Genomic DNA, 13,378 nt, shown 5'->3' on the forward strand with positions numbered 1-13,378 from the left:
TTAAATTCCAGTTATTGTGCGTTTGATGCCAATTCATAGTCCAACAAGCACACGGTAGTGAGTCGTTTAAAAACAGCAGCAACAAACTCAACCAAAATAAAGTAATTTTATGCAAATCTACAGCCTTTTATCTACAGATCATGCATTATAATGTGAATATATCATATTGGAGAGAGTTTTACCGTGCATCCAAGAGGCGCGCGCGCTGTTTGAATATGAATGGAGAATGACTGACAGCCGCAGAGGAGGGAAAACGAGTTTCCGTATACTTTAATGATGTAAGTAGACTTCTGTCCCTCACATTAATCCATGGAATGACTTCAGATGACTTTGTCACCCAAACTGACGTGAAAAAAGCGGGAGGCGCCGAAAAGCGCGCTGTTTGCATCCCTGCTTGTCAAAACGTGGCAAAGACACATCGAAAAGCTGCTGTAACAGTATACTGTAACCATTTGGCACTTAAAAAGCACGTCACGACACATAATTCCCCGTCTTCTTTTACTAAAGAATATTTTTGACTTATTTATGAAATGCATAACTGATGCTACTAAAATTTATACTGGTCATTGGGGTGGCCAGTGGGGTGGCCAGGAGTCGGCCAGGGGTGGTGGCGCCACTGTTCATGACGACTTTAAAAAAAAAAAAAAAGTAAAGTGAAATAGGAATAGTATGGTACTGACAAATGCTTTCAAAAGATTTCTAGTAACTAAAAAAGAACTGTAGAGAGTACTTGATAATTTACTTTAAATAAAATATAATTGTTACCAGTGTTGTGTTTTGCATGCTGAATGTTGAAGTGTGTGTGACTCAAGCATGATCAATTGCAAAATGGACCTCAAATATAGAGGGTTTTACGAAGTGTTTAGGACATAGCTAAGTGTTATCAACAAAATTATAAAAGATCATTAACATCATGACTTGAAGTTATGTTATGCGCCATATACCATATATATATATATATATATATATATATATATATATATATATATATATATATATATATATATTTCTCTTCATTTGATACCAAATAACTGATTTTATGATGCATTGCTGCATCAGTGGGAAGATAATTACAATAATATAAATTGAGTTCCAAGTGCCCAACCAAAGGGAACGCTAATCACCAAAAGGGTGACTAAAAACATTTTAGGAAAATCAACATCAAATTATGAAGTCAGTTTATGTGATGTTCTCTCAAATTTTTCAGTTGTATTGACAATTCAACATTCAAAATGAGTGAATGCAAACAGTGAAAAATAACAGCAGAAGTGGAGGAAATTAGTGAAAAGTCCATTAAGAATTTTCCGCCCCAAAAACCAAACTCAAACCAATCAATTACTCTTTACTTGGATTTTCTGAGTAAACAAAGCATAGTATGTGATACAGATTACTAGATTTTTACAATTAAGACATTAAGTAAAGTTAACTAAAAAGTGTTAGTTAGAATCACTGTTTGATTTTACAGTGCACTTAATGCTTTTAAACAACCTACATGTTTAACCTGTGATATTAATAAATAAAAGGCAACTTTTAAAAGAAAATTCTTCATTTTGACTGTATTTGTCTTATCTTATTGTCTGCATAATTAACTTGATGCTGTAATTTAGCTACCTATTGTAAAAAAAAGAATAGTAGGCTACTCGTAGTATTGTATCATTAAAGAAAATGCATAATGACATTTATTTATTTATTTATTTATTTATTCATTCATTCATTCATTTAACGCCTTACACATTAGCCACATTGGTACATTGAAATATTATTATGTAGATGATATATAAGGAAAATAACGATATTTTATTTGCGTATTTTTTGGAAAGCGAAAGTGTTGTTCTGAATCGCAAACTGCTGTTTGTCGGGTCAGCTGATAAAATGATGGAAGGAAACCGGGATGAAGCTGGAAAATGTTTAAACATCGCTGTTAAATTCCTCGAAGATGGCAATAAAGACAAAGCTTTGAAATTCCTCTACAAAGCAGAACAACTGTATCCAACCAAGAAGGCAAAAGGTAAATGATTATTTTCTTATTTACAAACGGCACACGAGCTAGTTTAGCAGATAGAAGCTAAGTTAAGTAAGCTGAAGATCTGTTTATGTTTTAAATGTTATTTTCAAAAGGAAGATAACTTATAGACTTAATCGCTAATAATACACATGGAGAACTTAAACATATTATAATAGATTATCAATTAACGCTTTATTAAATGTTATAGACAAGTCATTAACACAGGCTAAAAGAGGGTCGGGACATAAACATTAAATAACAGGTAACGTTAAAATTACTGAATACAGAACATGACACAAACATGTAGAGTTGCCAACTTCAGCAAAGGAAATCAAGGGACAATCTTGGTTCTTTATAGGAAATTAAGGGACAGTATAAGCCAGGAGCACTCAATGTATGTGGGTGGTTGACAAATAAGCATAATTTTTTTAATTCAAATATTAGGCTTAAAAAATATTGAGTTGTACTGACTCTTGAATTTCCAAAAATATATGGGGTCTTTTAGATTTTGTATTGGAAGTTGTATTTATTCACCAATTTGTTGCATTCGTGCCTAAAATTGTCATATGGTGTGACATAAAACTTATTCTATATAAAATGAAAATGGGATATACTCTCCCTAAGTAACTAACTTCACCATAAATCTTTATCATTACTATCTTAAGATTTAAAAACATTTTGTGCAGATTTGTTAGATTTTGTATTATTTTTCTAAATCATCAGGCAAAGTAAGACATCTTTTCTCAGCCTTTCCAGATACTTTAGATTAATTATGTTAAACCCCGTTATAAATCTATCAAAATGCTTGACTCTTGGTGATATTGTTTCTCTTGTGTTACATTAACTTTTTTCATGATTTATTACTAAAAAACATTTTTATTGTCACAATTTCTGAATGTTTCACCAAATGATACAGTGTCACACTATCTTATGAACTGCAGCACACCACAATTTGTCAATGCAAAAAAGTGTACTTTATATGCATTCAACATTCAATTACTTCAATTCAGTTAACATAAATAAGAATAAAAATCATCAATCATGCTAACATCGTTTTAAAACGTTTTAAATGTTATTTAAGAAACTCAGAAATATGAGTAAATCAACCATCTCACATCAAGAACATTCAACATGAACATTTTAAAATTAGAAGAGAGTTTGTGTTGTAACAACAATTATACAATTGTAACAATTATAATTGTTAAACAATAAAACTATTATCAATCTACAATTAGTCAAATGTTGGAGACATTTCAAATGATATCAAATATGTATAGTGTTGGATAATTGTTCACATTAAACCATATAGATTTTTGGGTGAATTTCAGGTCGTTTGAACATGTGGAGAGAAGAGATTGGGGAAGAGGGGTGAAGGGAATGTAAATTAAGACTATACTGAGGTGATCGGATTTGGACTGACAGTGTGAAGAAGTGTTTTTGACCTTTGAAATTTATGAGGCTATGAATATAGCCTAGTTAATTTTTGCAATAGGAGTTTTCGCAAAATTGGCATGTTTCCATTTGGGCGTATTTTCAATTAGCTCAATTTGAAGGGTAATGGAAACAGCTACTTTCAAGTTGTATATAAGACAAAAAAACATCTCTATTGCAAACCCCTCCACGTTGCTGTTGTTGTTTTTGGCGTATACCCATAGAAACCAATGCAGATATTACAGAAGACGACATGGGTCACACATTCTATTGTCTTTATTTATTTATTTATAGAACACTTTACAGGCTACACAGTAAACTCCAAAGTGCTGTACAAGTGCTGTCGACCCAAGTGCATAAAACAATAATAAAAAATAAAAACAAACAGAAACAACCTACAAAAAAACAGAAACGTCCTGGTTGCGTATGCTTCCCTGAAGGAGGGAACGGAGGACGTAGTCGACGGTCGACTGAATTGGGATCTTGCTAGAGAGCCTATCCTCTTCGAGTACTATTGAACGAGCCAATGTAATTGGCGTGCGTGATTCGCATCACACACTCCGCCCCCGCGGCGCGGGTATAAATACGGAAGTGGATGCACGCACTAGTTGCTTTTCGCTGAGGAGCCGAGAGTAACCCGGGGTCAGCGGTGGTCCAGCGGTAGTGGCAAGGGGACTACGTCCTCCGTTCCCTCCTTCAGGGAACGGTGGGTTGCATACGCAACCAGGACGTTCCCTTTCAGTCGATAACGTCAGACGTAGTCGACGGTCGACTGAATTGGGATAACCTTTGAAAACCCCACTGACGCTGCCACCTTCCAGTGCCTAAACCAAAGCCTCCTGATGCCCCCGCAAATTTAAGGCTGGGAAGGACAGAGCTTAGGCCAGGGAAGTCACTGCTTTTCCTACAAGACCACTGGGAAAGCGTTCCCCGTACATTGGAAGGAAGGGACGCTGCGGAAGCCACATCCAACCCAGAGGGAGGTAACGTGGAGAATACACATATGAACTGGGCGGAAACCGGGCAGTCTAACATATGGAATGTCACTGGGGTGGCTCCAGCCTAAGACGGGGGGAGACACACCGGACAGTGACGGCAGAGAGACTCTGCCGAGGGAAGACACGGGCTCGCCGCAGGGAGCCGTATCGTGGAAGAATACACATATGGGGTCGCCGTAGGGACCGCAACATATGGACCCAGCCTAACACAGGTTCCACACTGCTTACGAGTTACCACTCGGGTACCACCAGACGTTCTGCACGTCCGACGTCGGAGGGGTGTGGAGGAACTCAACAGGGTTCAATTTTAAGGGAACTCAACTGGAGTAGAAAGGCGCACGTATCCAGTCCATAGGAGGGGAATGGCGCAGCAAGCCAACACTTGAACCGGGCTCACGGTGAAACTGGCTTCATGAGAAGGGAGCCCACGGGAAGCAGCGGTTCAACTAGGTGTCGTCCAGCCCCCAACTCTAGAATCTGTTTAGCAAAGCATATCGTCAACGCCAGGCGGAGCACTTTACACTCATCATAGAGGAGCTCAACACCTAAGTGGACATATTGCATCTCGGATTTTTACAGAAATGAAGGCAAGCACTAAGTGCAACTTTGCATGGAAACAGCCTTCCCTCTCTGCTGAGTTCCAACAGATATTTGTAGAGCTGGTCTGAGGACTATGGCTTGTATTCTGTACACGTCCAACCGAACGGACAGAGAAGCCAGGGCTGGATCTGCCTCCTCCAGGGCAGCGCTTGCAGGCTCACCACCTGCTCCTATTACGGTAGAGGTAGGAGCCTTGGGCACAATCCGAGCCGGGGTCTCAGCTTGTGAGAGTTAGCCGGCCCAGACTCCAGGCACAATACGTTGACCGAACCGAGCACTGAAGTGATCGAAAGCTTTCAGGATCTCCTCTGGAGAGAAGACGCACTCAACGACTAGGTTCCACTTCTAAAGGCGTAAGCACGCTACCCATTTCTAGGGGGTGCTCGCAGAAGTGATGGTAACTATCACATGTCCCTGTGATAGCCACCTGAACCTCCGCGTTCAGATGTAAGACCGCCCGGAATCTCCGGGGGAAGAACGCGGGTGCCATCGTGCCCCGTCCCTGAAAGAGTTTTCAGTGGAAGTCAGGAAGGCTGTCGATGGGAACCAGGTCTAGTTGGGCCAATAGGGGCAACTATGAAGACCTGTTCCTCTCCTGACTTGGCACTTAGGTGCAAGCGACGGTCGCAAAAATACAGGAGCGTTGCTCAACGCAACATGTGAAGATCACTGGGCTTCCGGAGCATTTTCTGCTCAGCACTTGAGTGTGATAAGTTCACTGAGCTTGAGGAGCATTCCTGCTCAACACCTGAGTGTGATAAACTCACTGAACTTCAGGAGCATTTCTGCTCAACCCTTGAGTGCGAAGAACTTTACTGAGCACCAGGAGCATTTCTGCTCAGCACTGCGTGTGATGAATTCACTGAGCTACAGGAGCATTTCTGCTCAACACCTGAGTGTGATGAACTCACTGAGCTACAGGAGCATTGCTGCTCAACACCTGAGTGCGATGAACTGCACTGAGTTTCAGGAGCATTTCTGCTCAACATGAAGTGTGATGAATTCACTGACTTGAGCAGGCGCAAGGCGACCATGAGTCGCAGTCGCTTTTAGAAGGCTCACTGGGGTTAAACGCATTTCTGCGGGCCCCTGGGGCAGCTGAGAGCCAGTGTTTGTCCAAGGGTAGTCCGCTCGGTTTGTACAAACACTGGCAGGAAGACGAAACCGGAGGGGCAACTGAGCGGCCCCGGAATAGTCATGACCCAGCTGGACCCAGGGGATGGAGTCTCCACTTGCCCTGGCTATAACTGTCGTGAGGCTCGATGGCGGCACGATTAAGTAGAGCGGGAAGAGTGGAACAAAGCGTCCTCAGAAGCTTCTGACTCCAAAGAGGAGGTGACGGGTGAATTGTAACATGCAAGGGAAGCTTGCGCAACGGTCGCAATGTCTAACAACTCGAGGCACGAATGCCCGTGGAGTCGAGGGTCGGCCAGGCCCCCGTTAAAACACACCCTTTGTACATGGCCCCTCTGTTGAAGAGGGTTTGGCAGCAGACCGGGATGAACTATAGTCACACAGGGTGAGCTGCTCTGCCACGGTCACTTCTGGACTCGATCATGAAGCTAGCGCTGAATCGGTCACATATGGAGGAAGCAAATGGCTGCAACTACCATATACCCCAGGAGCCTCTGAAAGTTCATTCAGTGGGACCCTTTCTCACTTCAAAGACCAGCTGAACACATTCTCATTGGAGAGTCGTGTTAGACCGAGTCCATCTCCAAATCTGAAAAAGAGATACTCAGCCCGTGGGCGAGACTACTCTCTTCCAGTTGACCTGAAGACCCAACGGGCTCTGGAGCACTCGAAGGGAAGGACACTGTACTGATACTCCACCCTTACACGCAACCCACAGGATGGCCTGCGGTGCGGAAGGTAGAGATCTGTTTTTAAGCACATGTCTTACAGGTCGGAGCTGCAGACCAATCTTGGGCCAAGATGGTCACGACCCACCACCTAGTAGCACGAAGAACGAGTTTACAACTGGCCTTCGTACCGGCTGGAGGAGCGGCTATATCAAATCCTTCGCCAGCAGGATAAGATAAGCACGCACAAGTCAGGAGCACTGCTCAACACTCGGTGTGATGAATATCACTGAATTTTCAGGAGCATGTCTGCTCACCACCCAATGTGATGACTATCACTGACTTGAGCGGGGTAGCCGAGCCTGAGGTGGGGCAGCAAAGTAGAGAGAGTGGTGTTAGTGTGCTGTGCAACACTTACGTGTCTCAACAAGCGGCAGGGGGCGCGTGAGAAGGCGGATGACCGGGTCCTCGAACGCACCAAGCTGCCTGCTGGCGACCAAGGGGGAGCTGAGGGGTGTAAGGCTATACAGGGTCACACCCGCCAGACTGGCCCTCTTGGGACCCAGGAACAGATGAAATTGCTCTCTCTTTGAAGTGCGGGTACCGCTTGCTCCGTTTTTTTTTTTTTTTTTTTTTTTAGGGAGCCAGCGGCGGAACAGACACACACACAAACAAAAGGCTCCACCCGGCCCTCACCTGGGGGGAGGGAGTGACCGTGCCACTCCAAGAGCATCTCATCCATTCCTGGGCGGCCCGCTCCGGAATGCTTTCGCTGTCGCTTGCCACCTGGCTTGGCAACGCCAGGAGCGGGCTGGGCGTCTCTACTGCGGCCGGCTCCATGCTGAGGCCTGGGTGGAGGCTGCTGCGGAGGGCCAGCAGGAGCGGCGGCCGATCACGCACGCTACGACACTCATGCCCCGGAGGGTGAGGTCGGATGCAGTGCGGTGCTCACCTATGAGCGCACGGTCTGGATTACCCTTGTGCATGCCATGGGTGCCCTAGCCTGCAGCAACGCCATGGCACGAAAGAGGAAGCGGCTTGCCCACAGGCTTTGTAAGCTCTGCCCGTCGGAACGGACGAAAACTCACAGGCCTAAGGGGGGAGACGAGGATCCCCCCAAAAGGCAGCGGCCGCCGGACACAGGTGCACCTGTGTCAACAGACCGTTCCAATGGAGGGACACCTCGCAACCCTTCACCGTTCCTCCATCAAGGGTAATGAGGGGGAAAAGCTATTCAGGCAGTTTCTGGCAGAGAAAGATGCTTTTCACCACCTGATAAGCTCTCCATGCATTTCGGGAAAGAAAGGCACTGGGGCGGCGAGCTGAGAACCAGCGCGGCCCGCCCCAAGATACCAAACTCCAGATTCCAACCGAGACTGAACGGGACACGGTGGAGGTTCCACTCGAGCCCGGCAGCCTCGGCGGCCCGTTTCAGCATAGCTGATAATTCTGGATCCGGCTCGGGCAACATTGAACTCCCGGAGGGAGACAATGCAGCCGAGTCATCATCTCTAGAAGTCAGCTCACCCTCCGATGCTGCAATCGGCGTCCTGTCCTCCAGGGGAGCCCCGAGTGAAACCGCTGGCCCACCCATTACAGATGGACCAGCAGACAACACAGGAGGCTCCAGTGGTTGCAGTGGAAGGGAGGAGTGAGGAGCCCACAGGGAAAGGTTACCGGGCGGGACATCCAACACTATCCTCCGGTCACCCATCCCACACAGCACCCGAGGGTGGGGCATGGTAATGGGGACTCGCTCTCCGCGAACGAAGGCGAGTCTCACCCTCAACACTGCGACAGTCATGTTCCCACAGTGAAAACATGAGCTGTCCACAAAAGCTGTCTCAGCGTGCTGTAAGCCCAAACACGTGACACAACAGTTGTGACCATCAGAGAGAGACAGGGAACGACCGCACCCAGAAACGCACGGGCGGAATGACATCTTGAAAAAGACGCAAACGCACCCGTGTTGCTCTTCCAGAAAATAGGACCGTCACCAGTGCCGGAGCACACAGGGGAATGACCGCGGCAACACTGAACAGAGAACTAAAACAGTGAAGCACTCACTTTTCCGCCCTCTAACCAGCCATCAACACACACAAACATTTAAAAATTTGTTGCTGTTAAAACAGCAGTTGAGAGCTCAAAGCTCGCGATCACCGCTGCACTCGCGCTGTAGAACACCAGCACTGGGAGAGTCTTCCTGAAGAACACCGACACACTCGCTCGTTGTAGACAACAGCACTCTAAGAGACATCAAACGATCACTCCGAAGCGAAAGGCAACTAGTGCGTGCATCCACTTCCGTATTTATACCCGTACCGCGGGGGGGGGGAGTGTGTGATGCGAATCACGCACGCCAATTACATTGGCTCGTTCAATAGTACTCGAAGAGGATAGGCTCTCTAGCGAGATCCCAATTCAGTCGACCGTCGACTACGTCTGACGTTATCGACTGAAAGGGAACCTACGGAGTGTTGCACAAGAAAAGTTACAATTAGGTCTTAAAGGCAAATAGATGGTAAGAAATACTTTTAAAAAAAATTCCCAAGGGAAGCATATAATGAAAACAAGACAGGGCCCAAAATGGGCCCTTGTGGAACCCCACTGGTGATAGTTGCTGGATACGAAAAACAAGTACCAACCTTCACTGTAAAAGATCTTCGCTCCAATCGGATATCAAATCTGACACAAATCTGGATATGAACAGTTGCAAAACTCAGTATAATTTAGATCAGATTCCAATCCCTAGAAGGTGTCTGTTCTGTGTGAACTGGCATGATCTCTTTACTTTTTCCTCCTTTCCATCAGGACCTCCTCTCTCCTTGCATGGTCCTGTATTTTTTGTGTCCTCTCTTTACCAGGCATTTCTGCCTGTCACAGACACAAAATTGCATCTTTTAATATGCAAAGCATCGCAAACATGGTGAAACATGGTTAAATTAAGTATAAAATCGAAAAGGAATATATTAGTTGTATGGGTAATTTAATGTTCACCATTAAATTCATTCAATATGTTTTGAATATTTATGTATTTATCATTAAAAAAGATGTATGTGTGACAAATATATCATATAGTGTGACTTGGAAAACCGGTCACACCATATGATACAGTGTCACACCATATGATGTTTTGTTCAGTTGAGCTAATCTCTTGGTTAAGTAAAAACATCTAACTTTTATTTAGCATGTAAATTGCCACATGGCAGCAATGATTTCTGAGAATTAATAAGTAAAATTTGTTATTTAATTTTTTTTAAATGTAAATAATGTCACACCATAAAACACTGACCACTAGTGAGCATATCAAATACAGAGCTTTTTAATTAAAAATAAAAAAATCAGAACTCACCTCTTGACCTTCCAAACCACTCCAGAGATGACACTGCAACTTTCTGGTTGAGTGTGGACCTCTTCATCATAATGATGTCAGAATTATTCCCAGTTCAAAATATAGATTGCGGTGTCACACCATTTGACGCCCATTTTACGGACAAAATATATTTGGCCAGAACTTGCTTTAAACACCAGCTCTCACTCCATTCATACTCAGTCACTCTTACACTGGCCAGCATACATTCTTGTGCCTGGTTCAGCAGGTTGTGCTCTAAATGTGACATCTTATAATTTTAGCCACAAGGTCTGATCATGTCAACACAACTAAACACTATTGAGAAGTGTTTATGATCATAAGGTTTTTAATAGATTCAATATTTTAGAATAATAGGGCAGTCAATTGTAATTTTTAAAATGCATTTTTTCATTTGTTGGTCTAATTCTTCCTATTATTTTTGTTTTTGTTCATGAGCTTAAGAAGAAGAATTGGAGATCTTTGTATAATCTTGGATCCATGGCCAACAACATTTCCATCTCATTATTCCAGTTTTGACAGCATTTGTGATTTCATAATTTTGGACTTTTGGAGTAATTTTCCCCCAATCTATCTCTAGAAAATTAACAAAACAAAATGGAGTGACCAGTATCATTATTTTGTGAACAATAATTATTATTCTTTGACATTTTGTGTCTATCTTTTTCTTTGCTTCAGAATATTTTTTCTCATGCTTTTAGCCCTATAGTTGTTTCATATAATAGCCCTCACTATACCAAATCCAGCCTCAGTTTGAACTATTTTGTGAGTTGAGCACTCACTTGTCTCTTTCAGGGCTGGACTTATACCTACTGAAAAAGCAGAGAGGGTTAGTTTAGCAGAGAATATAAAGAATTGCTTATGAGGCCAGTGAATAATCAGGATGAATAAAGTTAATATAATAATTAACCAAATTTGAAGCAGTCTCTATTAGGGCTTTGACTTTGAACTTCGTTATTCGAATATAATTTGAATATATATATATATATATATATATATATATATATATATATATATATATATATATAAAAAGATATTCGAACGAATATTAGGCAGCCTTTAATATTCAAATCTGTTATGTGGATTTATTTATATTTGTAAATGGGTTTTCTTGAAACGTTGTTTTCAATTCAAATTCTGTGGCTTTTTCACGTCTGGTGAAGTTCTGAATCGCAAGTTCATTCACAAGGCTATTATTGGTCATCTTGGCCAACGTTAACGCCGTAGCGTCGTCATAGGTGACGTTAGCGTCCTGGTTACTAAGCGCCTATTCTGTAAACAAAAACAATGGCAGCGCTAGCGCCTACAATCACGCCTGAGGATTTCGAAATATACACTCCTGAAAATCTAAAAAGCAAAGTGTTTTCCAGCGCGGGGAATATAGTCACAAAGCAACGCTCTTCTCTAGAGCCAGAAAATGTGAATCACCTTGTCTTTTTGGTGAACAACCTAACAAAGTCTGCAGCCAGATAAACCGTCGTAGTACGGAGAACAACATCCCGAGTGTTCGATTTACATGGTAATTGCTGTCAGATCGCTAAACAATGTGTCAGTAATGGCTGGCTGGTAGAATATGTAAACAAAACAATCTGTTACGCTCACATATTGCTGTGCTGTTTGTGTTTCCAGGGTTTGATGATAAATAATAATAATAAAAAAAGAAACAGTCGTGACAGTTTTTTTTTCTTCTGAAAACATCATTGCTTGCCTATTGACATTGAGTGATACACTGCCCTCTGGTGGACAGAACATATTCAACTTAAATTTGATAACAATATAGGTCTTACTGAAGGCATTTAATGGTCAAAATATTATTAATAAATATTCAAATATATTCAAATATTAATAAACAAACCAACTTCTAATACGATTTTTGGGCAGAAGTCAAAGCCCTAATATATACACACACACACACACACACACATACATATATATATATATATATATATATATATATATACATACATACGAACAACAAATTTGTTGTGCCTTGTAGGCATATGTGTAGGGCTGCATAAAAAAATAACAATAGTCTAGATAGCAGGCAGCCTATAAATCGTTAAAAAGGAACACTTCAGTAACACTACACTAGAGAAAAATATATGGATTATCATATGTTACTTCAAACGTTTCCATTTGTTATGAAATGAGATTGGAGTAAAACATGAAGCCTAATGTTTGGCGTGTTTTGCGACTGACTCAAACTCACAGCACGTGCAGAGAACTGAAGCGATCGAGCCGTCCAAACTATGAAACATTATTGTTACATTATTCTACGTTTGAGCAGATATCCACAAACACAGTATTTAACAGTAAACACAGGTCTAAACATTATAATATTCACCCTATTAGAATAAACACTCATACTAGCCTACTTTTATGCCATGCTGTGTTTAATTATTGAACATAAAAACATACTTGTGTCGTATATGTATATACATTTAGCATTAGGCTTCATCTTTTTACTCCAATCTCATTTCATAACATTTTAGTCTGGCACCAGTTTAACTAGAAGCTACAATGTAAAGTTTATGCAACAATAACACATTTTCTATTATGAGTGTCTTACCTTAAAAATCGTTCTCATAATCAAATCGTGTTCTTCTGAGATAAATCCAAGGTGAACAGCACAGCACAAACACAGTCTTCCAAACTTGAGGAAAAACAGAGGAATACTGAAGTCTCAGATTCTTTGTTTTTGAGGTAATGGGCGTTTACAGCTCTGCGTTCCTTCACCTGAATCATTTGCATGTGAACAGCTCTTGCATGTGTGGTCACATTAGAACTAATGAGCTCGGGCTGGAGAAACTGTACATGTCATTGCTTTTATACTAGGGGTTCGCCGATCCGATACTCAGTATCGGTATTGCTCCGATACTAGCAATATTTGCTGGATCGGGTATCGCCAGACGAGACCATCCAAATCCGATCCGATATTGTATAGCCTACGTATGTTATTGTTATACAACACAAAAGGCACAAAAACATTATAAAGCACTATAATGTTTTCGTGTACTGTATTCCAAGATGTAATGAAGCCATTACATATAGTTTAATGTGAGGTACAGATTTAAATCGTTAAATTAATCTTCACCTAAGTGCTTCCCTCCGCTGCGGCTGTCAGTCATTCTCAGCACTCAAACAGCGCGTTGCGCTCGGGTAAAACAGTCAA

At 42.2% G+C, this 13,378-nt stretch overlaps 1 protein-coding gene across 1 annotated transcript in view; it reads left to right on the forward strand.

Annotated features, from left to right (window-relative positions):
* The first annotated feature begins 1,843 nt into the window (after window positions 1-1,843).
* The window catches only part of dnajb14 (DnaJ heat shock protein family (Hsp40) member B14), a 198,783-nt gene continuing 187,248 nt past the window's right edge, over window positions 1,844-13,378 (forward strand). The window contains exon 1 of the mRNA XM_077232367.1: window positions 1,844-2,008. Within this exon, the coding sequence (XP_077088482.1) occupies window positions 1,873-2,008 (136 nt within the window). The 5' untranslated portion in view covers window positions 1,844-1,872. The remainder of the gene's footprint in view (window positions 2,009-13,378) is intronic.

Source organism: Siphateles boraxobius, unplaced genomic scaffold (genome assembly GCF_051911475.1).
Source record: "Siphateles boraxobius isolate OS27281-9 unplaced genomic scaffold, OSU_SipBor_1 17, whole genome shotgun sequence".
NCBI classification, from domain to species: Eukaryota; Metazoa; Chordata; class Actinopteri; order Cypriniformes; family Leuciscidae; genus Siphateles; species Siphateles boraxobius.